The sequence below is a fragment of the Pocillopora damicornis genome, chromosome 7, assembly GCF_964200805.1.
Source record: "Pocillopora damicornis chromosome 7, jaPocDami1.2, whole genome shotgun sequence".
Taxonomy (NCBI): Eukaryota; Metazoa; Cnidaria; class Anthozoa; order Scleractinia; family Pocilloporidae; genus Pocillopora; species Pocillopora damicornis.
Window position 1 is genome coordinate 15,128,833 of NC_142676.1, and position 27,903 is coordinate 15,156,735.

The following is a 27,903-nucleotide window of genomic DNA, read 5'->3' on the forward strand; positions in this document are numbered from 1 at the left end:
TTCTATAACATGAATTTTTTTCTTAGTCAAACGCTCACGCTGAGTTGCTATGAAACACTAGATTCAGCGACACACGAGTGCGAGTATTGAATTACGAGATATCGTCCTTGGTCTTTGGTTCAGAATAATCGTTGGCTCCTAAAGGAGTTTTCACAACTTCATTAAATAATAATGCCCCTCATCTTCATTTAACAACAAATCAAGAACTCTTGGCGGTGTTCACAGGTTTTTAAAAAGTGTCAGCCGTAATTTCTATACAATCATTGGCATATCACAACCGATCTAATAACACTTTTTACTTTACTTCAAAGATGTATAAAAAACTGGAGTGTGTCAAGAATTAAGGCCAAAAAATTGGAAATAAATGAGCCACTCAGTCATTGAGGCAAATATCAAAACTAACAAAAGACGTTAATTTTCAGAAGCCTTTCGGTTGATTAGTAATATTGATCTAGAACTCTTGTCTTAGTTCATTCATTGCATCTAAAAATCTAAAATATTTTCTTGTCATGAAGTTGTGTTAATTGCCCAATGAGAATCAAAAAAGGGTGAGTTTTTTCGGTCGATTTCAATACCAAGATTAAAATAACAAAAGGTTTGGAGAGACCCACCTTACAGCGCAATTTATATATCATGAAATCTTAAAAATTACCAGCAGATCTTGTCTTAGTCAGAACGTTGTGTCTGTTTTGAAGGATTAAAACTAATCAGAATATTAATTGCTTAATAACCAGAGAGTAAAAATGCAAGTCTGGTTTTGGATTCTTGGCTGGCTTCTTTCTATTCTAACCATAACCGGAAATGGATTTATCTTTTTCCTTATTTGCAGTAAACGGCAGCTTCGCACCAAAACCAACGCGTTAATCGTTTCACTCGCAGTGGCGGACTTTTGTGTTGGGATGAGCGCTGTTCCTCCGCTGTTCATGTGTGAGGTGGCAGGAAGTTGTAATCTGGGTACCATGGTAATCACATGGACGACAAAAAGCCTATTCCAGTATGCGTCTGTGACCAACCTTTGCTGTTTAGTCCTAGATCGCTACATTGCTGTTGTAAAACCGTTAAAATACTTGACCTTTATGAAGCGTCGCCGAGTCATTCAGATGGTAACCTTATCATGGGTCATTCCAATTGTTCTCATTTTCTTTACATAAATCGTATTGAGTATTTCCTTTTTCCAAAAATGGATTCTCCCCATAAAGATTATAACTGTTATGTTCATCAGTCTCGAGATGTTTCCAAGTATGTTATTGATATGTTTCTTTGTAGCTATGTTAAAAGTCGTATTTAAGCATAATCGAGCCGCTCGTTTTCTAGCAAAACAGTTACGCTTCAATCATCAGGTTTTCTTCAAAACTCAGGAGAAGTCTGCTATTATAATGATGGGGATTGTAATCGGATTGTTCCTTGTGTGTTATGGCGTTTTTCTACGATGCAGCTTCACGGTAGTTTCCGATATGGATACATCATGTAATAATACACAATTTAAAATGCCCCTTTTAGTGTTAAACTCTGCCATCAACCCTCTAGCGTACTCTTTCTTCAAGAGAGACATAAAAAAGGAGATTAAAGGACACCTTTGTTGCTCCGTGTCATCAAAGTCAAACAGAATATATCCTTTAAATGAGAACAGCTTCGCATGAGTTAATGTAAACGAGTAAGTCGTAACCTTTTATTGTAGGACTTTTTGTTATAAATGTAAATGGCGGCAGAATAAATGATTGCCAAGAATTAATATATTCAATTTAGCAGTTATCAGAAACAAATACAGAATAAGATTTAGCATTTACCAAATGTAGAAAACTAAAGGTCGCTCTTCGATCGTTCATCTTCAGAAAACATCTGTTTAAACTTCCTCTGAAAAGGAAGGATCCATTTTCAGGCTTTGGTGTCAAAATTGAAAAGGTTTTCGGTTTCTCAAAAACCATCATGCGTGTCGGTGAGTAGTTATCGGTTTAACGTAGTTATTGGCTGAATCGAAAATTTATTTTATTAGAATTAAAATATTCAATTTAGCAGTTATCAGAAACAAATACAGAATAAGATTCAACACTTACCAAATGTAGAAAACTATAGGTCGCTCTTCGATCGTTCATCTTCAGAAAACATCTGTTTAAACTTCCTCTGAAAAGGAAGGATCCATTTTCAGGCTTTGGTGTCAATATTAAAAAGGTTTTCGGTTTCTCAAAAACCATCATGCGTGTCGGTGAGTAGTTATCGGTTTTACGTAGTTATTGGCTGAATCGAAAATTTATTTTATTAGAATTAAAATATTCAATTTAGCAGTTATCAGAAACAAATACAGAATAAGATTCAACACTTACCAAATGTAGAAAACTAAAGGTCGCTCTTCGATCGTTCATCTTCAGAAAACATCTGTTTAAACTTCCTCTGAAAAGGAAGGATCCATTTTCAGGCTTTGGTGTCAATATTAAAAAGGTTTTCGGTTTCTCAAAAACCATCATGCGTGTCGGTGAGTAGTTATCGGTTTTACGTAGTTATTGGCTGAATCGAAAATTTATTTTAATAGAATTAAAATATTCAATTTAGCAGTTATCAGAAACAAATACAGAATAAGATTCAACACTTACCAATTGTAGAAAACTAAAGGCCGCTATTCGATCGTTCATCTTCAGAAAACATCTGTTTAAACTTCCTCTGACAAGAAAGGATCCATTTTCAGGCTTTGGTGTCAATATTAAAAAGGTTTTCGGTTTCTCAAAAACCCTCATGCGCGTCGGTGAGTAAATAAAAACAATAACTTGGTAACAAATTGATAACGCTATCAAAATAGCTTGATAACGCTGTTTGTATTTAGTCGTTTTTTTTACTCAGACTGAGGGATGACACTAAAAATGACAACCTTAAAAAAAGGAATGACAGATGTTAAACTTTCTTGATCTACTTTTTTTTTTATTATCACCTCATTGTTTGTATATCAACTTAGCTAAGTAGCTGATGAAAGACGGTATCTTCAAACAGAGTAAGTGTTAACTCTGCCTCAAATAACAGGATCTGCGAGTAGCATTTTTTCTCCAATATAACACTTTTAATGGAGCGATTCGAATTAAGACTAGCTAAGAGCAAATGTTCTCACAAACTTAACTAAAGCAACGAAAGCAAGGAACTTTCACTAACAAGAATATGTTCTGAATAGTTCATGCTTTTATATTTTTACAAAATTTGTTATTAATTTCCTTTCCATTTTATAAATAATGACACACTTAAGCGAACCGAGTCGTATACCGTTATATTGCAAGTCGGCAAATGGACGATAATTGTGTGTAAGTCTGTCGAGGAAAAAAAATTTCGTAAACAAAATTCGGAGAATAAAGCAAGAAGTAAATTATTTCTTTTCTGTCTTGTAAGAAAATTTTTTTTTTTTTTTAAGGTTCGCTAAGCATCAGTTTTTTTTTTAACTGAGTAGATCTGGTTCTACAGGAAGACGACTTATTTTCTAAAAAGCGACTGAAATCGTAACTGAGCACGCTCCTTTTATAATTTTGCTTCATCAGGAAAGTTGAAAGCAGGTTTTTTCCTTTGGTTTTGGGTTTTTATTCATTTATTTTGTATGAGAGACCGGTTTGGCTAGCCTTATTAAAATGTACGAACACGAGACCAAACAAATAAGAGACTCGTTCAGCGTTTATTTACTTCATTAATTAAAAAACACAAGCAAAACACTTCCTATGGAGCTCAAAATTCCTTCATTAAGTCAGGCATTAAACCAAATTAAGTTACATTAATTTTCAGCGTCGTTGTATATTAGTGGGATTCTTAACGAGGCTCAACTTGCTGGCCCCTCAGGTGTGCGTCCTCATCTAGCAGGATCTGTTTGCAATCGAGTTGTCGAGCAATGGAGCAGACTCTTCGTTTCCGCTCTTCCTTCAAATTATGATTACAAGCCTAAAAAATTAAAAAAAAGTATAATTGCAACCATACCTACTTGAAACATGAAGAGCTCCAAAAAGTGATTAAAGGGCACCTGGTAATGTTTTGCTATAATTTAGTTTCCTCTTTACCAATTTTATTTGCTGCTTTTTTTTTAGTCCAGATTAAAAAGATAAATTTAAGTTTCTTACGCATTTACCGGCCTAGAGTCCGATTTTGTGCAAAATACTCCGCCTTCGGTTCCTTCGATCAGAAGAAGTGACAAGAAGAAAATAAAACCCAAAGCTAGTTTTGTTTCCATTTCTTTGCTGAGGTATTTTCGGATTCAGTTTGCTCGTTGCGTTCGTTTGATGTGGAAGGGTAGTACAGGGGGTTTTTATAAGATCTTGGATCATCTGCACTCTAAGTGACATGCCACGCCCATAATGAAAAAGAAATGCCGCGGGTAAGACTATATCTTCATGATGGAAAAAGTTTTTTAGCATGCAGCTGAACGGGATCAAATTCGTAGCAGCCTTGATGGTGACATAAAAATTTTTATAATTAACCCAAAGAGCAAACCAGAAAAGTGATATTTGCGTGGACTCTCCTCTCGCTTCTCCGTTTGTTTGTTTGTTTTCTTTTAGTTCCTTTTTTTTTTCTTTTTTTTTTTTCATTATCACACGCTTTTAAGTCCCTCCTTCACTTTTAGTGTTTCGTTTTTTGTTAGTTGTTTAATGGAACTTGATACAACACTTCTTCGACATAATGAAAAAAAATTGAAAAAAAGTTTTCTTTCATCTGGATCAGAATTTGCATGTTATTCCAACTACCTTCTCTTAAAAAATACTAATTGACGACTTACTTAATGAAATTCAACGTTTTGTTTATGCGCGTGCCAAAGTCTCATTGCACTTCCGTTTAGACAATTATTAACTTAAATCGCTCGTTTCGACCATGCAGAAGGAAATTGGCGAACGAGCGTGATCAGTGCAAGTTTTCACTTTACCCGAGCTGTGAACTGTTCCCCTTTGTGGACAAACTGTGAACGGGAGAAAGGACTCAACTTAAACAAAAGAAGGAATGAAATTTGCTCCTTCTTTCACCTGCTTTGTCTGATCAACATCAAGAAGCAAACTTCTTTAGGTAAATTCAAGTATAATTTGAATCAAACTCCCATGCCGCTCCTGTTTTGTAAACCTTTGAATTGAAAGGTTCGGCCAAGCTATGCAGAAGAAACTTTGGCGAACCAGCATGATCCGCGTGTGAGTTCAAAAATTCAGTCATTGTTATTCTTAAGCCGAGTTGCTAACAACTTCTCCTTAGTGGTTCAAACACGAACGCACAAAAGAAAGAAAAAAATACATTTTCTATCTTTCTCGTGCATTGGCTCACCTCCAGGCCCAGCACAACGCTTAAGTTAGCCATGTCATTTCATTCGAAGTACCCAACTCAGGAAGCTGCATTTGATTCGGTTCTTCAAACACGATTAAAACATGCGATGCAACATAAATGGTGTGACAGAATCAGTCTCTAACTTTATTATAGCGGAGCTCGCAGAGCGTAGCCCCATAATTATACAAAATAGCAGTAACCCATCAAGCCGAAAAAATTTGGATGTACGACCGTACGACCGTACGACCGTACGACTGTACGACCATACAAGGCGCTACTTTTAACATGCGTGGTCAACTGGAAATATGAATTTATTATTTGGCTTGTGGTCTGCCTTGGATTAAAAATGTACTCGATCAGAATGAAGAATAAACTATAGATTATGGCGATATAAAACAGTGCTAAAGTTTTACATGGAAATTAACTCAAACTGGGTATTTGTAAATAGAGAATAATACATGGGAACGCATAGGTATGGAATTTCTCCTCGAGTGTTTCACTCGATATCTCACGAGTGAGCGCAGTGAACGAGTGGGATATCCTCCACCAGGACTCTCGGCCTGTAGTGCAGATTATTTAATATCTACGCGTTGCTTCTTCATCTGCATATCAAAAGAGCGTTTAGTAAACACTAAGGGATATCAGCGGATGGTCTGTTATAATTCTTAAAAAGCGTATGAGTTTACAAACCAACACAGAGGGATCTAATGAGGAATTCGTGGCGGCAAGAGTCTATAATCTCTTGATAGCGGCTAACGCTAGTTTCTTACCCAATTTCCTCACATCTAAATCACACCGATAGTGTCTGGGAATGCGACTAGGCTCGGGTGAAGAAAGATGGAAGTTGTCGCCTAAAACTAAAGAATATTAATAGCCTTATTTGTTTGTAATATGATGCCAGCGAAGAAAGATCAATCAAAAAAAAAAAGAAAGACGTGTGAAACCTCTCCTTCTAGTTTTCTATTTTATTTGATTTTACAATAAGGAATAAATTATGATAATTCACACTTTATTCTTTTTTCATTCATCAACGAAAACAAACCTTTTTTCATTCTGTGATACTTATACATATAATTAAGTATTTTATCGTGTTATAAGCACACTCCTGTAAACTTGTAAGAATTCATGACCACACCATAAAACTTCGTATGTCTGTTGTTTCAACTAATTTCTTGGGGCATTTCCAAGTCCATGGAACGTGCTTTTTGAGCCAAATGTGTACTTGGAACAAACTGAAACAAAAAAGAAAAATTGCACTCTCAGCGGTTTCACCTGAGAAAAAGAGGAAATTACTGTTAGCTTTTACTTACACCGCCCCCTGAAATTTTTTTATCAATATCTGTCAAGTAAATAAGCATATAAACCCAACTGTCAGTCAAGGTGGCTCTAAATGGTTTTGTTGTCAAACACCTATTTTTTTTGACGAGCTGATACTATCCCAATGAAGAATCAAACCTCAGACCTTTGGATTCCGCGCCCCGATGCTCAAACCACTGAGTAAATGCAGAGACTTTACGGTGAGCGAGGTCTATCACGAAGTTCATATGACACGCGTCCTGCATACTGTTAGGATCAGCAATGTCGATAGCGTCATGTTTGTAAATAGAATAAGAGAGATATTAAGTTTTGAGCTCGGTAAAGTCTAAGTTTTGAGCATCGGAGCGCGGAATCCGAAAGTCTGAGGTTCGATTCCTCATGGGTACTCAATATTTTTTCTTTGTCCCACGCTCGTGACAAGACCGCCATAGTGTCAGTACAGCCTTTTAGAAATACCATTCAAACAGAAGCGTTAAGCTCAAATGTTGGAGGCTGTTACTCAAAACGGATGGCGATGGTCACTCCCATTTTTTTTCATTGAATGCCAATTAGTAGATCAAGAATCTAAGCAAAATTTTTCAAGATCTGTATCACTTTAATTGTTTCATGAGGGGAGCTACCAAGCTTTATTTTGAGCTGAGATACTGGAATCTAAAGTTGGAGACTTGTCCTTGAGGCTTTCATGTTACTATGGCAATCTTGAATATAAAAGATTAAATAAATAGATAAATAAAAAAGTTTGGTTTAAAACAGATGGGTATTTCTTGAAAACAATTTTTTAAGAAACAGTATTTAGTATTGATCTGCCAAAAATCAGTGTTTGAGCACAACAATTCCAAAGCACAAATTGGAGTCATTTCAAAAACCGAGGTGAAAAAGTACTCCAAAGGAACTGTCTTCCAAAAACTGTATTCTTACACGAAATTCTTTTAACCATTGGATCACTTTCCAGCCAAAACTTGAAGCCTTCTTTAGCCCGTTGATTGTACACCGATGGACGCCTTTGAACTTGGGGGCGTGGTAGGTCGTTCGTCTGTTGGAGAACTTGCCTCGAAGATTTCTTCTCCATCGGTTTGCCTTGATAGTACATGGTATATGTTTCTGAGACGAAAGTTTGGTTAGCCACATTAACTTAGTGACGTTAAGTTCACGTTTTTGAAATTCTGTCAGATTGATTGCTTTTCTGAAAAACTAGGTATGTCTTTCAGACTCAAAGTCAACTCGAAGGGGCTCTAACGGTATTTTTCAGACCTTAAGTTTTCCACAATTATTTGAAACAGCTCTAAGCTATGTCGCGTCATTACTTTTCTCCTTTTTCATTGGTTCTATTTCATTTTTATCACGAAATCTAGTGAACAGAATGATTGACTAAGCCCTGTCTCCAAGTAACGAGTATTAACTATTAACCTCTAAGGAATTTTTTAACTCAGCTAAAATCACAAACCACTACTCAAGGAGTAGGGTAACAAGCAGGGAAAGGGGGGATGGGGGTTCCTGATCCCGTTTCACCCAAATTCAAATTCAAGCGTCACGTGCAGTTTGTATTTCAAGCGTCACAATTCTCACCCAACATTGCCTTACTGTAAAACTCCCGCGTCTCGTGTAAACCCTTTACCAGTTTCCTAAGCCTTTAACTCCCATGAGTGACCATGACAGTATTTCTCGTTAAATTATCAATACAATACTAAGCAGACAAGTGATGAGAATAGAGAAAAACATCAATCAAGGGAATATTAGTTGATCCAATACCAAGTTTTTCGAACTAACATCCTAACAATTGTACTAACAGACAATAAGGAGGATCACTGATAAGGTCTTGGAGAGAAAGGGTTAATGAACGCTGGGGAGATTTTTCGGCCTTAGTCCTAGAGCGCCATTTAGTAGATACCATTATTTCTACAAGTTCTGTCTACTTACTCTTTAACAGTTCTTCTCTGTGCTTGCTTTGATCATAGTAATATCTCTGAAATGCACTTGACAGCTTCGGATCTTTCTGAGAACGACTAGCCAAAATTTCCTTTGACGGCAAACTATACGACATACGATTTACGAAGTCAACGTGCTGAAACAAAATTATTTCAAAACTTCGTTTAGCTTTCTAAATAAATCCAGGCCACAGAGAAAGGAGGTATTGAAACAATTACTCCGGCAAAAGGTTTTACCCCTGAGATTGGTCCCAAGCAATTTTGAATTGAAAAATATTTTGGTAAATGGAGGCATTGAGAGGCTCCTGTTGACATCGTACTTTTAAGTTTTCGTCAAATTCTAGTTTGTTCTTTCAGATGCCATTTTCTGAATTCAGTCCCAACTGCTTTTCCCAATTATTTAATACAATCGACACTATCACTGCATTTTTTAAAGGCAAATTTCATCTTCCCAAAGTTCATTGCTTACTCACTATAAATAGTGAACAATTTTGGCAAAGAACATTTATTCAGAATATGTGGAGGTCCACGATTAAATTGGAAAACAGGCGCATGAATTAGAGTGTTTTTGATTAAGAAGCAATGTATCTTATGTATCTTTGTCTTGTTTGGAGTAATGCATCCTATTATTTGAATTGTAACAACATGGTGACCTCGAAATTTTTGAAAAGTCATCATTTTTTCCCACCTTAAATTGAAATACCCACCACTTGAATACTCAACGGGTTAAGAAAGTATACAACATGCCTTGAATGTATTTTTAAAAATTAAGAGATTTTTCAAATTTTAGCGGGGCGTAACAAGAAGTAAGATTATAATGACCAGCTTTGCTGATAGTAGCGGCCAACTACGCTTCACCTCCAATATGCGAGTATTTTTTTGGGATATCTAGAAGTTTCCGAGATATTAAGAAAACATAAGGAAAGTTTTGAGATATTCGTAGCTTTCATGGCTGAGGCATTCGTTTTCTTCCCTCTAATCTTAGAAAAACTCAGCTCCATGCTAGAATTTCCGAGACGTTTGCCATGTGATCAAATTATCAGCAAGAAAAAATTAACTCTGAACTGTTAGAGAAATTTAAAAATTTTGATATTTTTTGAAAGATATTCATCAAACGATTTTACGTGATATTTAGTATGAGCCCCCTAACTTATCTTACCTTTCCCTTCAGCTTTGCCCAGTGGTCTGTATCCAGCTGCTGGGCGAGTTTTAACGAGGGTACATCTTGTTTAGACCAGTGTGACAAATTCTTTCTATGAGGGGGAAATTCAAACAATCTATTATGTTTTCAAAACCCGCACCAGGAAGATGAAAACTCAAAAGAAAACAGTAGTAAGAATGCCTCGTATGTAAATCATCTCCAGTCCGAGAAATAAAGGAAATTCGAACATATATGCGTAGTAAATGTATTAATAAAAATAAAAGAAATAAAATACTTTTTTAAAATTCCGCTTTGAGTGTAAAAGCTAATTTTAATGGAAAAAATTTTTTCCACAATAAAATTTCGATAGCGATCTTCTACTTGGCTCATGCACAATTTACCATCAGATTCTGATCTTGAAATATTGATTCCATCGTCAAGATGGTCTATGAGCCAAGCTGTAAAAAATCTTCGAAAATAAAGATCCATTTTTGGAGAAATATCGATTGGCAGACGCTGCATCGTGAAATCAATAATAATTATACTTTGCTGCAATTTCAACGGGTTTTCACTTGTTTTGATAGACTTCAAGCTTTAATCGATACCGTCTACTGGATATACAAAGTTTCTTTCGGCGAGTCAACGACGATCTCTCGCAGTCGAAACTGTTTTGCTCCAAAGACTGAAGAAAGTAGAGCATATTCTTTTTAGATGGTCAGATAGCGACAGGCGAGCGTATCTTTCTTAAAATGTAAAACATTTCGGTTCACGACAAATTCAAATTAGGCTATTGAAATGAAATGCTTTCGGTTATGTTTGCCTAGAACACGTCAGAAAATTTTCCACCTCACCTGTGTTCCCAAACTTTCGGAAATTCTCGGGCGACAGGCGCATGTGAAATCGCTGGAAGGTGCATAGTTGTAGCCATTTTATCCAGCCACCTTTTATCGCAAACATTCGAGTAACTAAGGGACCCGCGTAAGCTTTTCATTGATATTTAATTAATTCGGGCTCAAAACACCTGCCCTCTTGGGAAGAGATCTAGTTTCCCTCTGTACAAAAGATGGATCTATGACACGATGAAGTGTCAACAAAAACCATTGTGCTATCAAAGTATGCAATTGTTATTGCTTAAAGTTTATGCGATTTAACTGTTTACTCTGTAGCTTTCTCTATTCGCATTGAAGAATGTAATGGTTTTTTGATTAAAATTTCTTGCGGCAATCTTTAAACGTGAAAACGCCCTGTAGCTTACATTTGCCAAAATTTGAATTCAACTTATATTTAGATAAGCACTCTGTCAGAAACAGTGCAATTTTCAGTTGAAGTGGAGACAAGTAAGCCGGCCAGAAGTCTGCAAGAAGTCTGGTGCAAGACTTCTGGTGAAAGAAACATTGGTGTGGCAGCACTGTCAATAAGGGTCTCCCAGCAGACTAAAAGGTGAGTTCAGAAAAAATGAAAACAATTTTCCGTGCAAGTAATTTCGGGAGCAGTGAGGAACATGCTTTGTAAACCAGTATTCGAGGAAAAAAAAGCTGAATATGTTTTCCTCTGTAATTGATATTGTTATTTTTTTTCCCTGATCACCAAGGTTTCCCATTATCTTGAGTTTTGAAATCTTTGGAATATGGAATCGTTATTATTGACTGAAATATCCCAGGAAGGCGTATTGTTTGCAGAATCTTTCATTCTAGCTTGTTAGAAAAAAAAGAAGAAGAGAGCATTTGGCATCCCGGGACAAGTGTAATAACTTTATCGTGCATTTTCTATAAACACGGAAATAAATTATCGATTGCCCATCTATTGGCCGACAGCAGTCAATGTCAGTCGCATCAAAACCATCAATTCCTGTCAGTTGATTGTTTATTTCGCAACTATTTACCTTCATCAACTGCTCAGCCAAGAATGAAGTATATAACACACAGCTGATTGGCTTGTTTGGAAGTGAATAGCAAGTACTATTCACCTCTGTGCAGCCGAAATTAATTGCCGACCATTTTTCGGTAAACCGAAGAAATAAACTAGTTTTTGGTATCTTTGTGGTATATGCTAAAACAATTTTTTTACCTCCACTTTGGTGAATAATTGAAAAACATTGTATAATCTTCTATATTAGAATTCTTCACCAGAATTTGACGCACTTTTTGAGAAACAAGAGCCCTTTCACTCCCAAGATATTGATATCAATTCCTTACCGACTAATACATATTTCGTAAATTTTCATCTCCAAGAATTTGGCGTTAAACCAAAAGATACCCTCAAGTTGATGTTTGTTAGTCTCGTACCCAAACCTTCCACGGCCAAGCGGTTGTAAGATCCCACATTTCAATTACAAGGTAGGATCTGGGTACGAAATTAGATGTTTCTATTTTTCCCCAACACTTTTCTACCTCACAGTGTAGTAATGCTGTTTGGAGAAATTACCTTATGGTCACTCCTGGCGCTGAAACAGTTACGGTAGCAACTTCTCTCTGACAATCAAAATATCTACAACATCCACCAAAATATTTGAACGAAGTCTTTGATTTGCACATTCCCTATACCTTATCAATAAAGAGGAAAAATCTGAAGCAACTGAGCAGCGGGGCAATTTAGGACGGGAATGCTGTAAAAATACATGGATTGAAAAATGAAATTATCTTTTTCTTTTAAACTCGTTCCACGAATGACCGGACGTGCGTATCGTCCATGAAGGCACCAGATATCGACTTAAATATATAGATTTAGCCAAGCCTAAAAGCGGAGCTCGCATTTTTTTTTCCCGCACGTCTCAAGGGCACAACGCCTTGCCCCGGCCAGGATTAGAACTCGGGTCGTCAGACTCGGAGCCCAGTGCACTGACCACTGGACTACTGGACAAAGCCGTGGCATTGGCGTGCCCGCGGTACAGTTGACCACGCATGTTAAAAGTAGCACCTTGTACGGTCGGTCGTACGGTCGTAAGTCCAAATTTTTTCGGCTTGATGGGTTACTACTACCATTTTGTATAATTATGGGGCTACGCTCTGCGAGCCCCGCTATAACTAGAGATGTGAGCAGTGTTTAGTTCAGAATAGAAACATGAATAATTTGGCATCTTGGTGCCCGATCTCCAAGTACCAAAATAGTATTAATATCAAATTAACAACGCTTTGACAGAAAGCTGCAAGGAAATGTAAAAAAGTTTAAAGAAGCACTTCCTAAGTTATTGTTATTCTCGTTTCTGCTGCCGTTGTGATTTGATTGAGGCCCCAACTGACGTATTGACATCTTTTACTTCTTGTGGATACTAATACTCTATGAGATTGACCTCTATGTTACGCTGTCTGTAATAGTGACTGTAGTTGTCTATCTTCGAAAGCTGTTCGGACCTCAGTCGACACATATTCGTAGCCCATATTTACCTAAGTGGTACAGTGGTAGAGATCTGATCTAGGAACTGGTCGGTCCGGGTTCGAATCCTCATGGGCACAATTTTCGTAACCTTTTATTATCTCACATATATGGCTTAGCTCTCTCTTTTCACGTCACCTTCTCGCTTCATTTAACTTAAAAAGAGCTGATTCCTACAATAAATTCGATATTGAATGATCCTTTTCCATCTAAACTGAGAGTAAAAGAGCTCTAACAGAATAAAGGTTCTGCCTCAGTCCCTCAAACTGTCACATTACTAACAGTGCCCCAATGTAAAATTTGTTCTCATCAAGAGGACGAGTCATCGTCTTATCAAAACGGCGAAGCAAAGGCGTCTTTTAAACTCTTCGTTAATGTCTCTCTTGAAAAAAGAATAAGCCAGAGGGTTGATTGCTGAGTTTAGCACTAAGACAGGAATTTTATAGAAAACATCTTTACATACGTTTTTGCTATGATACAATAAAATGACAGTACATCGAATATATATCCCGTAACACACAAGAAACAAACTTATCACAATCCCCATCATTATAATGGCAGACTTTTCGTAAGTTTTGAAGAAAACCCGATGGTTAAAGTGTAACTGTTTCGCCAATGAGCGAGCGGCTCGATTATGCTTAATGACAACCCTAAACATAGATACAAAGCAGAAAATCAACATCACACTTGGGAAAAACTCTATGATGAAAACTAAACAAACCGAAAAGTGAAATAGAATTGAATTCTCTTTGAAAAAGTGCTTGTACATTGCTTGAACAGCAATAACGGCGAAAGAAATTGCCCAGGATGAGGAAACCATCTGAATGACTCGGCGACGCTTCATAAATGTCAAGTATTTTAAAGGTTTTACAACAGCAATGTAGCGATCCAGGACTAAACAGCAAAGGTTGGTCACAGACGCATATGCGAACAGGTTCCTCGCTTCCCAAACAATTACACGCGAAGTAGATGACAATTTACAGCCATTTTCCATCTCGCACACAAACAGCGAAGGAACAGCGCTCATCCCAACACAAAAGTCCGCCACGGCGAGTGAAACGATGAACGCGTTAGCTTTGGTGCGAAGCTGCCGTTTGCCCCAAACAAGGAAGATGATGAATCCATTTCCAGTTATGGCCAGGATGGAAAGGGACCAACTGATAATCCAAAACCAAGTACTCATGATTTTACGATCACAAACGATGCCTTGCTTGTTGATCAGCACGAAAGAGTCCTTGGATATCTGCCACCTCTAAGGCTTTGGCGTATTTAAATTACCTCACTGACGTGCTGCAATTGTCATCGGAGAAAAAATTAATGATTAAGATATAACCCTTAAACAAACTATCTTCATAAATACCTGGCCATCAGACGCTTGCAAAAAGTAATGCCGCCTGCTAACTGTGCACAGTTTTTGAAACCTTGTCGTTAAGTACACAGGTTATGACCAAGGATTTATCAGTTGTAGGGAAGAACTTTCCAGTTTTGACTATTCAAACGAGTTTTTTTCTATTATACAGAGCTGTTCTAGACCAATGTTCATATCAGAAAACTATTTCTTTCATTGTAAGCGTAGGGAGAGAAGGATCATTTTTAGGCGTGACAAGCAGGCATGACAGTCTGACAACCTTTAATAGAGTAGCCTCCGACGCTACTTCTCCATTAGAATGCCAGACATTAACATATTTTGAACATCGAGAGCGCGTTAAGAGCTATACCGTTCGTTAAAAAAGAGCCCCGACTCAGTGAATTAGTTTCCAGCTGTCACTTTCCCTTTCAGAAGAACTGTTTTCTGGAGCCTTGCTACAGTATGAAGGGTAAACAAACCATTGTGTCAGCAAAGAATACGAGCGTTATTGCTTGAAAAGTTTATGGCTTGCATTGTAGCTGTGCATAATTGCCTTGACAAATGTCATGGTTTCTCGTGAAATTTTCCTATTTTACTTACCTTCTAATTTTTTTTATTCGGAAAAGCAGAGGGGCATTTTGTTGCGCATGCGCCAAGAAAATTTGTTCGGCGCGTTCGGCGTCATTTTGATATTTTCAGCGCGCTTTTGCGGGTTTTCAACTGAGCGATCGACACCTTTCTGTGATATTTTTTGGAGAGGGATGGAAGAGTATGACAAGTTTACTACCATTTCTAACTCTGTGGATACTTGTGGAGTTTGCTGGCTCTTCGGATGAGGATATTTTAATGATCAAAGTGCGAACAAAACGCGAAAAAAAGTCGAAAACTTGAAGTTTGAGATTTGATTTGCTGACGATCAAGATATGCACATGAGACTACAAACCTTGAAGGTTAGTCTTAAGATGTTGATGTCTTACTTCTATAAATCACGAAGTGATGTGTGGAGGCGATCGTGAGATATTCGTTACGATAATAGAAGGTAGTTTACAATTTGATCTTATTTTACTTCAACTTTGAAATAAAATTACGTTAAGTTCGAGGTGGCCCCCAAGCTTCAAATCACTTCAAATAACATCTTATCTTCTTTCTCTTTGTTGTCCCATTGGACACAAGGCTTAAAAAAATGTTCCAGATTCAGGATTGAGTTGCTCTTTCTATAACCTTCGGCGAATTCGTTTTTGGGAGGTTGAGGTGGATTTTCAAAGTCATGGCTCACAACTGTCTTTGGCCATTTTGCTCTCCAAGTCTGTTGTACTTGGTACGTAGGCATGCGTCTTAACAACGTTTATAGTCTTGCCTCGATCATCTGCGGTTTTATCTAATTTTTTTGCTGTGTTTTGGTGAGAATTTTTCTGATTGCCCTTTTGGGCTTGAAGGGCTTACTAGAGGATAAACTTTGGTAGAACTTGTTTTATCACATGGCCCCCAAATCTCTCACCACTGTCAGTTCATTGTTTATTTATTTAGCCTTCGGTCTAACCAGTTCATTTACCTCAAAAAAATCCGTGGGCTTTGTCTCATGAGTTTAAACTGGTGCCGTTTTCTTCATGTTCATGTGTTATTCGAAACGGATGGCGTCAGCTTCATTCTGTCTTGTTTATTTCAGTAGAATACTTCTGCCATACGAAATGAATTTTGAGTCGAAGTGTACTATAAAACTCGCAGATTAAAATTATCTAACTTTCTCTGGTTCTTAAAACATGAGGTGAGCGATACAATAAATGAATAATTACTCAAGGGGCTGGAACTCTCTTTCTTTAGAATGTGAACTACAGTATTTCTGTCATATTTGAAAACGAATTTCGGGTTAAAATGTCTTCAAACCAGTTTGACTTGTATTTCTCTTTGCCAGATAAGTCTTGATCCTTCAATTTTTATTTCTTAATCGAGACTGATGATTGGAATTAACTATTGTGTTCTCTGCTGTTTAGGGAGATGTGAAGTGACACCACTACATATGGTCAGTACTATTGACAGAAAGGATAGGTGTGACATTTGCTGTGGCAAGCTGGCATTCAAGAGAATGTCATTAGTACCAGAAGCTTACTACTGGTATAAATTATCAATCTTTTGTTCTCTCCACACAACTTGCCTCAACTAGCTTATGCTATATGCAACTTGTGTCTATACCTTTTTTTGCAACTATAAAATTACCAATAAAGTTTTTTGAAAGTTTTGTCCAAATTTCATGGGAAAACAATATGAGGAGTGATCAGGTGAAATATTGTCCTGTTCCATAACAGTGTTTGAGCTTCCAGGCAGAGCTAAAAATTTCTTAAGCGACTGATTTATGATTTTCTGCCTTAAAATTAGCACAGCCAAACCCCTGGCTTGAAAACTATTAATTTCTTCAAATAGGCATCCAAGCTGATGCCCATTACTGCAGAATATGCAATATCAAAGTCCCCTTTTGACTTAGGTCTCATTTCTCTAAAATCTGATAGATGTAAAGCATCAATTTTCATAAAGAGATCAACAAACCTCTTCACATTAGTTTAATCTGACCTCACTAAGTCTTATTCCTGAAAAGAAAAGGCTTTTTTTTTTTACCCTCACTGTTAAATATCAGCCTTGCTGGTTCTTTGTTGTTTAGCATGTGTAAGAGTCTTTTCAGACCATCAAATTGTCACACAACTCTTGTAATTTAATAGGTTGGAGAATAAGGTTGCAAAGAGTGTATATGATTTTTTTGTGCAGTTGAAATGATAAATGATAGTGATTTTCATTGGGTAATAATTGATTTATTTAACTATTCATCTTACAACTGGAAGCCCAAAGTAGTACTTGTTTTCTTTCACAATTTCCCCACATCATCGATCATATCTGATGATATTTCCGAGACTAATGATTGAAAAGACTTTATCTTACTCTGATAAAATCCATAATTATTCCTCCATTTCTAACCAGATGGAGCTACCATATCTCTAGCATTAGCATTGTCTTACTTTTCTTTACTCGACATTGACCTTTTTTATTTTGGTAATCGGCCCTGCCGGTTGTGATTCATGTCAAAAAAAAACTTTTGAAACAAAACATAAACCTCTGTAAACTTTACATTTTTGCCAAAATTGGAGGTACACTGCACTAGCAGTACAGTTGAAGCTCTAAAAAACGCTTACAGAAAGGCGAGTACTTCAAATGATCACCGATAACTTGAGATAGCAATGACACGATAAAAGTATACTATCCAATTCTTTTGTACTCTTCGACAGGCCACTTGTATCCTTCAAAAATAACATCATCTTCATCGATCGCCCAGACAATCACGAGATAAGACTCGAACAATCTTTTGCATTCTGAAAATAACTTCCTTCCACACATCACACAATAATTTCAAGGATTTGCCGCTTCCATCTACGTTACAGAAGAAAAAATGAGAAGAAAGGTTGTCTCAAATACTCGAACCATTGTTTTTTCCGACGTATTTTACTGCTTCTTTTCTTTCGTGATTCTCGAAAGGGAAACCGACGCAGGCGCATACCAGCGGTTTCTCGTATCAAACTAAAATTTACCGGACATGCGCAACAAAATGCCCCTCTGCTATTCGGAAAACGTTGTGCTTTGTTGTTTAAATTTGCCTCACTTTGAATCTTGTTCATCAGCTGGTATTCGGTCGAAAACGGTGACAAATCAAGCGACAGTTACTTAAGCTTAAAGATTGGTCTCAGGTGAGAGCCTCTTTCCACGACGGTTACGTTTTCTAATATAATTAAATAAAGGTTTTTTTCGCTTTTACTAGATCATGAACTAATACCATCCCATTATATCAAACTCCCTTTTTCTTTGGAAATCTTTTGGATATTTTATGTGGCTCAAGTCTTCGATACTTGGTCGATGGAAAAGCCCCGAGGCAAACCGTCTGTTATTTTATAGACTGTTACATGTATGCCGGGTTGGTGGTGATTTAACCAGGATGCACTTCAGCCCAGGCTCATGTAGGGAGGCCCCGAGGATTCTTTACCGGCAATCTGTGGCTGGTTTGTAGCCGCAGCACAATCATCGCCAAAAAATTTATGGTCTCTCCTGGTAGTATCAAAAATTATCAAAAACATCCACCAAAATATTTTAACCAAGTCTTTCATCACATCTCCATCACTCGACACCGGTATAAAAAGAACCAGAATCATCTGAACATGCTACGCATGACTGGGCAACTTTTCTTAAAGTAAAGCAAAATTTTGCGATGGCTATACACTCTGTTATCAGCAACTAACATTTAGGCTAAATTCTGGAGAATACAATATGATCGTGATTTCGATATTTCACATTAGTTCAGTAACAGTAATTCTCATAACAGGCCCTATATGAAATGAGTTTGTGCGTTGCCTCAGATCAGAATAGGGAAACTGGAGTTTTTTTGATGGGGGGGGGGGGGGGGGGGTCCAACCTTTGATTAAGAAAACACGGAAATTTTTCCTTACCACGATCGCCTGAATGAGCCAAGAATATCCTTCGACAAGTAAATTTCAAATAATACGCGACTTTCCTAATACGGGGGTCAGAGTGAACGCTGGGTTGGCCAAACCCGTACCAAGTCCCTCAAGGGGTATGTTGTTTCGCACGGCTTCGATCTTGGTTGTTGTTGTGTGAGATGCAGAGCCAAAAAGAGATCGCAAATCATCTGAAAGTTGTATGTTGACAAGCCTTTCCTATTTCTATGATGGGCCGAGGAGATCATTGATCTGTGTGAGAAAGTGAAAATGACCGTCGACATCTGAAAGGTGAAAAATTTGGAGGAAAACCTCTCAGTTATTTCCAATTCGTGGGTTCGAGCAGAAATCCGTAATAATATGTTTTACCATAATTCCATTCTATTCTAAGCCTAATTCGTATCCAAAAACTAATTTATCACTTATTTACTTATTATTTATTTACAAGCTGCCATCGAAGTCTGCCGACGACCTTTAATAGAGTGGCTGATGACGTCACTCATTCAAGAAGATTTAAGCAAAATCAGCTTCGTGTTTCCAATAAAAGTGCTGAAAAAAGACGTCTTTTTGCACATTTAAGTCTATCTTACTAACTGTGCGACATTTTAGGGTTCAAATTTACCGTTTTTTGCAAACAAGAGCGGAGAGATAATGAATAGGTTCCAGCTTTGGTGACATGGAAAAATTAAAGCCAAGAGCCTCATTTGCGCTCTTGAAAGCTTGTTATAACTGTTTTCCGAGGCTTCCTTCCAATATCAAGTGTAAACAAAACTACTTCAACTGTCTTCAAAAAGTTCTTGTGAAAGGGTTGAAACATGTCTGGCTTTGTTGACGTGACACAGCAAAGGCGCCTTTTCATTTCCTTGTTTATGTCTCTCTTGAAGAAAGAGTACACCAAAGGTTTGATGGCAGGGTCTAACATTAAAGAGGGATTTGAAATCCTTTATCATAGCATGATACATTAATACGAATCGAAAAACTTTAAAAGACGTATTTAACCATACACGAAACTGATCATCCTTGCGAAATACTGCTGAACAAATTGACTCAGTAGGGATGTGAGGATCGACGAAGAAGTAAGGACGACAGCAGCAACGCGGAAAACTTCGGTTTAACGAATGAATTTGTACTTTTCTTAAGTAGTTTGCGAATGGCTGGATGTTTTTATCGTCTTTAACTGCGCCAGACTTTAAGTTTTGAAGATGCACGTGAAGAGCAACGTTTCCTCTTGAAATCGTTTGTTTCACTACGTCCCCATTTCCGTCGCTGTCGCGGTTTCATCAAGAACCCTCTTGAAACAATGCCCTTACTTCTCAATCTCTTCAAGAGATAGCAAGCCAACTCGCTTCATCAGTTAAGTCAGAAAGAGCTCATAATAAATTCGCTCTTCGCTGCTCCTCAGCCATTTACGCTGATAATAAAAGAGTTGCTCTAGAATAAAAGTTCCTTACTCAGTCACTTAAACTAACATCTTACGATGCCCCTGTTAAAAAACATCACAGCAAAGCCGTCTCTTAAGCTCTTTGTTAATGTCTCTCTTGAAGAAAGAGTATGCCATCGGATTGATGGCGGAGTTTAACACTAAAACAGGAATTTTATATTCAGTATCATTGCATGATGTTTTACCCTTAACAAGGAAAATAACGCTACATCGAAAATGTATCCCGTAACACAACAGAAACAAACTTATCACAATCCCCATCATTATAATGGCAGACTTTTCCTGAGTTTTGAAGAAAACCCGATGGTTGAAGCGTAACTGTTTCGCTAAAGAACGAGCGGCTCGAATATGTTTAAACACGACTTTTAACATGGATACGAAGCAAAATATTAACATAACACTTGGAAAAAACTCAGTTATCATAACTAAACAAAGCGAAAAGTGGAACAGAATTAAATGATCTTCGGGAAGGAGCTTGTATATTGTTACAACAGTAACAAAGGCGAATGAAACTGCCCAGGATAAGGAAACCATCTGAATGACTCTGCGACGCTTCATAAAAGTCATGTATTTTAAAGGATTTACCACAGCAATGTAGCGATCCAGGACTAAACAGCAAAGGTTGGTCACGGACGCATATGCGAACAGGTTCCTCGCTCCCCAAACAATTGCACGCGAAATAGATGAAAATTTACAGCCATTTTCCATCTCACACACAAACAGCGAAGGAACAGCACTCATCCCAAGACAGAAGTCCGCCACGGCGAGTGAAACGATGAACGCGTTAGTTTTGGTGCGAAGCTTCCGTTTTCCGCAAACAAGGAAGATGATAAATCCATTTCCAGTTACAGCCAGGATGGAAAGAGACCAGCCAAGAATCCAAAAGCAATTCTTCATTTTACGATCATAAACGAAGGCTTACTAATTGCTCTGCAAGAAGTAGGCTTTAGACAACTGACGCTTCTAAAGCTTCAGCGCATATAAATTACCGCACTTAACGTGCTGCAATTGTCATTGGTGAAAACAAAATGTCCTTAGGTCATAGATACCTAGTTATCTACAGCTTATAAAAATTAGTGTTATCTGTTCACAATGCACTATTTTTAAAATCCTGTGTTAGGTACACTGGTTATGAAACTGATGAATCCATCAGCTGTTGGGAAGAACTTACCAAGCATGTTTATAATTTTCACTGCGCAAAACTAAGACTTTTTAAAAAATCCCGTTAATTGATTCGTTTTAAAGCCATCTGTTGTTCAATTTATGGGTAGGAAAGGATTAAAAATTCATAGCCTTCATTCATGCACTTCTCCCCAAACACAAAAATCTTATCTTTGAACGTTCAAACGAGTGTTCAGGCATGTAAAGACAGCTTTTCTAGGCCTAATTCAAATCCATTTGTTCGTCAGTAACAGAGGCAGAGATTTATACAATTGACAAGGATCATTTTTAGCGGCGTCGCAAGCTGCTATGACAGTCTGACAAGCTTGAATAGAGTAGCCACAAGCTGCTTCATTTGAATAACTTTTTTAAATTAGCTTCCTGAATCAGTTTCCGTCTTTGGTCATTTGAGAGAAATACCAGCCAAGAATTCAAAATCAGGTCTTTACAACTTTTTTGGGAAGTCAATTTAAAACTGTTCAATGTTTAATTTTTTTTATCACAAGGTTTATTAGGTTAGAACGAGTGAATATTTAATTCCAGAAAATTAGAACCTCAACCTCGTTCCCTCAGTCCTCTCTCTTCCTGAGAACGAGGTTGCAGTGAACAATCATCTTTCCTTCTTTCCAACATAGGAGGTTACCATAGTAGCGTAATTACGTCTAAAGGGATGATTTCAACGAAGAGAGTGAATGTCACTCTCCAGCGAAGGAGAAAAAAATTATGCTTTTACTTTAATCACTCTGAAACGAGTATTAAATAATTTGTAAGAAACCTTCAGTAAACAGAACATACTGTTCCCGGGGGGAGCATCTCGTTTCTTTATGTTCGTGAGAATACATTGACTACGATATAACAATAAGAAGAATAAATACCACTACAATTTACATCAAAGGTCACACGCATCACAGAAAAAAGCAAGAGCAAGTGATGCCTTCGAATGGTTTCTGCGTAACTTACAATCTCTTAATTAGCAAAACGAATCCCACAGGACTTCCTACGGCTGAAAACATTAACATATCACTCCTGCATAAATTCCTTGCATAAATAACACATAGAACACACTTGTTAAACATTCAAGACCTTACAAAATATATCAAATAAATTTGAAAGTACGAAAATATTTCCACGGTTAGGCTAACCGTCCACACTACTGCGAACCGGAAACGGAGCAACCTGGTCCCAGATTTATCTTTTTCCCGCCCCTAGGAGCGAGAAGGAAGGAAATCATGGGAACGAGGTTAGAAACGAAGCTTTTCAAGAAGCTGATATCACTCTTATTTTTTTCTTTCTTTAATTGGATAGAAAAGGGCCTTCATTACGCGCATGTGTGTTGATGCTGTTAAACTTTTCTCCTACAAACATTTGTTATATCCTCAAATTTATCTGATGAATCTATTTGGTGTCATCGTTAGTTCTGTTTTCTAATACTGTGGAGGGAAAACATGTCTTGTGTCTTAGAGTAACACTGTTTCGAAATTCTGGAGTATCTTCGGTGACAAAGATAATGCAGGTGCACATCGCAGAAAATAATTAGCTAAAGAAAATTAAAAAGGTAGTTTCCGGAATAAAATGGTCGCGGGAAAAACGCTGTCAATGGATTTTCCAGCGGGAATGATATTTTTATGGTCATCTGAAGGACTTTTCTGCACGAATGTCGATGAGTTCTTTTCCACTGATTACAAAGATCCAAGTTTACCCTTACTTGAAGTTTCAAAATCTTTAGAATTAAGCATCTTTATTGTTGCTTCAAACTTTGCACTATTTTGTCAAAATGTTTGAGATATTATAGAGTAAAATGGAAACAGTGACTTTATTTCCTAGAATAGACTGCAGTTTATCTTTTACTAGGTACCGTAATAGGATAGAATCTCACCATATCGTGTATCTCTAAAATTCTTGTAAATTACTATCATGCGATCTATTTGCTGTAGTGCTCTTTAAACCATCGATTTCAAATGACGTCATGATTGCCTACTCAGTTTGATGTTAGACCATGATGCAGCCTATTAATCTGTAAATGTGACAGGCAACTTAATGGCTTCTCCTTACCACACAAAATAATGAAACAATCAGTAAAATGTTGGATTGAAACCTGATATTGGTATCTCATGAGCTAAAAAAAGTTCATAATTAACCAGTGAAGTAGACTATCGATCTTAGCAACTGTAAAACGATCTATCACACGATTAATTACAAGCACATAGTTATTTTGACCTATAAGTTCACTTTTAACCTGCAAACCTTTTTTCAAGGTGTTGGTCTGTTTTTGTGTAGCTAATGTTAGACAAGTCAATTTTAAAGATATTGCTCCTTTATTGTTTGAAAAGAAATATCGAAGGATATTTCTCTTAGTCATGTTCAGCATAAGAGAGGCTTGAAATCCACTGATGAGTTCATATTCGCATTTTCTCTCAGATCCTTGGCCATTTACACTGATTTTAAAAAAAAAATCATGAAATAGAAGTTTTCGACTGAATCACTAACACTAATTCTTCATAGCGACCAATGAAAAACTGTTCTGATCATGAGGACGTACCACGTTTGACTTTGTTAAATTGACACAACGAAGGCGTCTTTTTGCTTCCTTGTTAATATCTCTCTTAAAGAAAGAGTACGCCAAAGGGTTGATGGCAGAGTTCACCACCAATATCGGGATTTTGTAGTTGTCATCATTGCATGACGGCTGAAATTTGAATAAATGAATAAAACTACATCGAAAATAAATCCCGTAACACACAAGAAACACTCCTATAACGATCCCCATCATTATAATTGCAGATTTTTCCTGACTTTTGAAAAAAACCTGATGGTTAAAACGTAATTGTTTCGCTAACGAACGAGCGGCGCGGTTATGCTTAGATACAACTTGTAACATGGATACAAAGAAAAATATTAACATCAAACTTGGAAGGGACTCAAAAATGATAAACAGACAAGTTAAAATTTGGAAAAGAAGCAAGTTATTGAAAATGAAATTGTTTAGTGTTGAAACAGCTATGAGTACAGAAGGAATTATCCAAGCCAGGAGAATCATTAGGATGACACGGCGACGCCTCATAAGTATCAAGTAGTTTAAAGGTTTAACAACAGCAATGTAGCGATCCAGGACTAAACTGCAAAGATTCGACACGGACGCGAACGCAAACAGGCTTCTCAAAGCCCATTCGATTATTTGAGCGGATAAATTATTGCAACCATTGACCATCTCGCACGTAAACCATGTAGGAATAGCCATACTTCCAATACTTAAGTCTGCCACTGCGATTGAAACGATGAACGCGTTCGTTTTGGTGCGAAGCTGCCTTTTACTGCAAATGAGGAAGATAATAAATCCATTTCCAGTTATAGTCAGAATGGAAAGAGACCAGCCAAGAACCCAAAACCAGGCTTTCATTCTCGCAAACAATGTATTAGTTTAATGTTAAAGTCAGTTTGTCCGGAAAGACAGCAAAAGAAGCCATCTGTCACCCCATGAAGTTTTTCAAATCACCATGTATGGTGCAATTAAATTGAATATTGTTCAAAGTGAAATGTTATGACATTTTCATGGCATTAATGAACAGAATGGCGATCTTTTACTCCGTGGTCACTTTGTCTGACTAAGACTCGTGGGTGTGTATCTTTAAATACACAAAGGAGAGCTTTGTGATACGAAAGAAAGCTAATTACGAAAGGTAAAGGACTAATAGAGATAGACATCCGTTTTTACGAACTGCATCGTGTAGAAAAATTTTTTGAAAAAAAAAATAAATGCAAAAATGACAGAAATAGGTTTGTGAGATTGTCCATCGCCACGTAGATACTTAAAAGAGGCAGATATTGCAATCTTTGAGGAGTATACGACGAGAATTTTCCGCCAAAGCGCATTTTTGCTCAGAGAAATCGCTTTTAGTCTGACAACGTTCTAATTAAATAGTCGGCTCATCAAGAGAAAAAATTAATGACTTCTTCCATCTGTTATCTTGGTTGGATTCACTATGACTTTCATCACATAGACTGGTTCCAGGAAAAAGATGCTCTTAGTTTTTATTCTTTATTTTTTTTAGATATTTTCATTTTATACAAAGAAAATTGGAAGTTATATATCTTATAGCATCGTTGATTATGATTAAGCCCCAGAGGAGATTTCAGATTAGAATATTACTAAACCAAAGCGATAAAGTGATTACTTTTGGGCAATTAATTAACTTCTGCTATCAATTAATCTTAAGTAACCGATACCTGTGAGGAAAAGTGACTTTGACTTCAAGTTTAACACTATGTCTTACTTATTTTGTGTTTTAAATTTTACTTTTTAGGAAAGTCCTGGGTTTCAATGATGAATTTTTTTTTCCTGAGAAGCCCATTTTATACACTTTAAAATGACATATTGCAGGTGTTGTTCCTGTAAATGTTTGTTGAGATATGAATTAAAAACTGAATGTGGACAAATTTTTGCTAATTTTTTTGGAATGACATGGGTGCACATAAAAATTCATAAAAACTTCATTTTTTATTCTTTTTCTTTCAGATTTTCAGGAAATGTTGCTGACATGTTAATAATTAACTTCTGCTATCAATTAATCTTGATTAACCTAAACCTATGAGGAAAAGTGACTTTTACCTCAAGTTTTACACTGTCTTACTTATTTTGTGTTTTAAATTTTACTTTTTAGGAAAGTCCTGGGTTTCAATGATGAATTTTTTTTTCCTGAGAAGCCCATTCTATACACTTTAAAATGACATATTGTAGGTGTTATTCCTGTAAATATTTGTTGAGATATGAATTAAAAACTGAATGTGGACAAATTTGTGCGTTTTTTAACTGCAGGAGTTGGGACACAGTAAAAAAGCTTTCGTGAACATCACAGTTTAGCAATAAACATCAACATTGGATAACAGATTTTATATACAAACATTTTTTAAAGCAAGTGTAATTGTTCAATCATAAATTTCCATGGCTGGACAAGCAGCTTGATAAAAATTTCATCTTTGTTTAGCTTTAAGCAATGGCTTTCATGGTTCAAACTGATTTTACATAGTTCTAACACAAACCTTGAGTTAACTATAACCAGAACTATCGTGGCAGTTAAGCCTGATTCCGTTGATGTATCTTTTTTCTATTTCAGAGTATGCAATGACAATCGTGCTATATTTTACCCATAGTTACAACAGAGATAACAAGAAGGTTTGTAGTAACCACCTCTTTACCTCAATAGTTGATGACATCATCTACATTTATAATAACGTTCGGATATAACACGTACTGTCATTGGTTGAAAGAGCGTGCTCTATGAGAGTATAGAGCATAGAACTGAGCTAAAGTTGTCACGCCATCTTCCAAATCGGAATTCTTTCTAGCTTTTCTTTCGTTAATTGAAAGTGAAATTTCGGAACAAGCGAGCAAAGGTTTGCAAAAATGCCAGGCGCAGTAATTTACGTTACTGTAACGTGAGCAGAGACAAAAATCCTCAAAGATAAAACAAAATAGACAGTCCGAGTTTTTTTAACGGTTTTCACGCTGTTAGATTGCGAGTTTACATACGGTAATAAAAATCAAACACAGCTAACACTTGTATAGTATATAAAGTTTCGATTTCAAAAACAAACAGAAAAAAACAGGAATGATGAAAAATATAACCTGGCATAATTGTTAAAATTCATACTAATCATGACGGTGTCAGAGCGACTGCGATCATGCTGAGGTCTATCGCGGCTAGCTCATCATGGCGATCTTCGGTCATCGCAGTGGAGCAAGCCTCAGGAACTAAATCGACTAACCTTCGAGTGGAAAAATAAGAGCTTGCCCAGATTACCTTTCCGATGCGTTGAGTGGAAGGCCAGATCAATCACTGCAGCCGAGTTTTACGGCGCTGTTATTCCGAGCGATCTTCATGTCCTTGTGAATTCGGCTGTTGTTCATTCATAATACACACGCCTTGAACAGTTTGTTTTCTGCTTGTCATGTGAAATAACTTGCGTATTTTTGTGAGCCACGATTGGGCTGAATTTCACTGAACATTTCACTTTCAGATCCTGTATTAGAAACTAAAAAACTTCAGGCAAAAATGTTAAATTCGACATGTCGAGCTATTTTAGTTTGTAAACTATTGCAGAATATGAACTTTGGTGGTTTGACATTTTTGACAGCTTTAGTCTTGTCAAGAAGTAGGGAGAAAGAAGTAGGGAAAGAAGTAGGGACTTCTCCCTACTCAAGAAGTAGTGGATGACTACGTCTCGTGTTTCTCCCTACACTTCTTTCGTGCTCTACCCGCTTCCTGCGTGCTCTACAACAGAACAGAGCACAGTCAAGGCTTCTCTATTTGTTAATTCTACTTTCATCACGTCCTTGTGTTGAAAATCTAGAAAAATTATTTAGATGGACCATTCAACTGATATGCTATCATTTCACTGCTATGATTAATATGGCTTCCACACCAAAACTAAATTTCAAATTGTATTCT

General features: G+C 37.0%; 5 protein-coding genes and 2 long non-coding RNA genes across 8 annotated transcripts; 2 read left to right on the forward strand and 5 right to left on the reverse strand.

The window, feature by feature from the left end:
• The first annotated feature begins 743 nt into the window (after nucleotides 1–743).
• Nucleotides 744–1,729, forward strand: LOC113683135 (octopamine receptor beta-2R). The gene is given in 1 exon segment (XM_027200350.2): nucleotides 744–1,729. A coding segment is annotated over 1 exon segment (897 nt). The 3' UTR covers nucleotides 1,641–1,729.
• A 1,895-nt stretch (nucleotides 1,730–3,624) lies between these two features.
• LOC149042764 (uncharacterized) lies at nucleotides 3,625–4,240 on the reverse strand. Its single transcript, XR_016188770.1, has 2 exons — nucleotides 4,088–4,240; nucleotides 3,625–3,903 (listed from the first exon to the last, which is right to left on the reverse strand). It is a non-coding gene; the product is annotated as an uncharacterized LOC149042764 (long non-coding RNA).
• A 1,969-nt stretch (nucleotides 4,241–6,209) lies between these two features.
• On the reverse strand, nucleotides 6,210–10,653 carry LOC113668376 (uncharacterized). Its single transcript, XM_089213513.1, has 5 exons — nucleotides 10,497–10,653; nucleotides 9,664–9,757; nucleotides 8,497–8,641; nucleotides 7,498–7,680; nucleotides 6,210–6,494 (listed from the first exon to the last, which is right to left on the reverse strand). The coding sequence occupies exons 1-5, from the start codon at nucleotides 10,634–10,636 to the stop codon at nucleotides 6,427–6,429; spliced, it is 630 nt and encodes a 209-aa protein (XP_089069639.1). The 5' UTR covers nucleotides 10,637–10,653; the 3' UTR covers nucleotides 6,210–6,426.
• A 2,445-nt stretch (nucleotides 10,654–13,098) lies between these two features.
• On the reverse strand, nucleotides 13,099–27,392 carry LOC113668389 (octopamine receptor beta-2R-like). Of its 2 annotated transcripts, none has more exons than XM_027184281.2 (2): nucleotides 27,256–27,392; nucleotides 13,099–14,307 (listed from the first exon to the last, which is right to left on the reverse strand). In XM_027184281.2, exon 2 carries the CDS (start codon nucleotides 14,198–14,200, stop codon nucleotides 13,340–13,342), a length of 861 nt encoding a protein of 286 aa, XP_027040082.2. In that variant the 5' UTR covers nucleotides 14,201–14,307; nucleotides 27,256–27,392; the 3' UTR covers nucleotides 13,099–13,339. The 2 variants fall into 2 exon arrangements, with proteins under 2 accessions (XP_027040082.2, XP_089069633.1); XM_089213507.1 differs by lacking the exon at nucleotides 27,256–27,392 and adding an exon at nucleotides 18,847–18,982.
• Nucleotides 14,996–16,609, forward strand: LOC149042765 (uncharacterized). Its single transcript, XR_016188773.1, has 2 exons — nucleotides 14,996–15,315; nucleotides 16,357–16,609. It is a non-coding gene; the product is annotated as an uncharacterized LOC149042765 (long non-coding RNA).
• Nucleotides 20,162–21,319, reverse strand: LOC113668390 (octopamine receptor beta-2R-like). The gene has a single exon (XM_027184282.2). The coding sequence runs from the start codon at nucleotides 21,191–21,193 to the stop codon at nucleotides 20,342–20,344; it is 852 nt and encodes a 283-aa protein (XP_027040083.2). The 5' UTR covers nucleotides 21,194–21,319; the 3' UTR covers nucleotides 20,162–20,341.
• LOC113668391 (octopamine receptor beta-1R-like) lies at nucleotides 23,812–24,956 on the reverse strand. Its single transcript, XM_027184283.2, has one exon. The coding sequence runs from the start codon at nucleotides 24,852–24,854 to the stop codon at nucleotides 23,946–23,948; it is 909 nt and encodes a 302-aa protein (XP_027040084.2). The 5' UTR covers nucleotides 24,855–24,956; the 3' UTR covers nucleotides 23,812–23,945.
• Nucleotides 27,393–27,903: the final 511 nt, after the last annotated feature.

Excerpts from the sequence above, each read along its gene's own strand:
- LOC113668391 (XM_027184283.2), bottom strand. The coding sequence starts at position 24,854 with ATGAAAGCCTGGTTTTGGGTTCTTGGCTGGTCTCTTTCCATTCTGACT.
- LOC113668390 (XM_027184282.2), bottom strand. The coding sequence starts at position 21,193 with ATGAAGAATTGCTTTTGGATTCTTGGCTGGTCTCTTTCCATCCTGGCT.
- LOC113668376 (XM_089213513.1), bottom strand. The coding sequence starts at position 10,636 with ATGAAAAGCTTACGCGGGTCCCTTAGTTACTCGAATGTTTGCGATAAA. Across the intron at positions 7,681-8,496 it reads CAGAGAAGAACTGTTAAAGA|AAACATATACCATGTACTAT; the intron begins GTAAGTAGACAG and ends CTTTCGTCTCAG. Across the intron at positions 6,495-7,497 it reads AATGGTTAAAAGAATTTCGT|TTTGTTCCAAGTACACATTT; the intron begins GTAAGAATACAG and ends TTTTTGTTTCAG.
- LOC113668389 (XM_027184281.2), bottom strand. The coding sequence starts at position 14,200 with ATGAGTACTTGGTTTTGGATTATCAGTTGGTCCCTTTCCATCCTGGCC.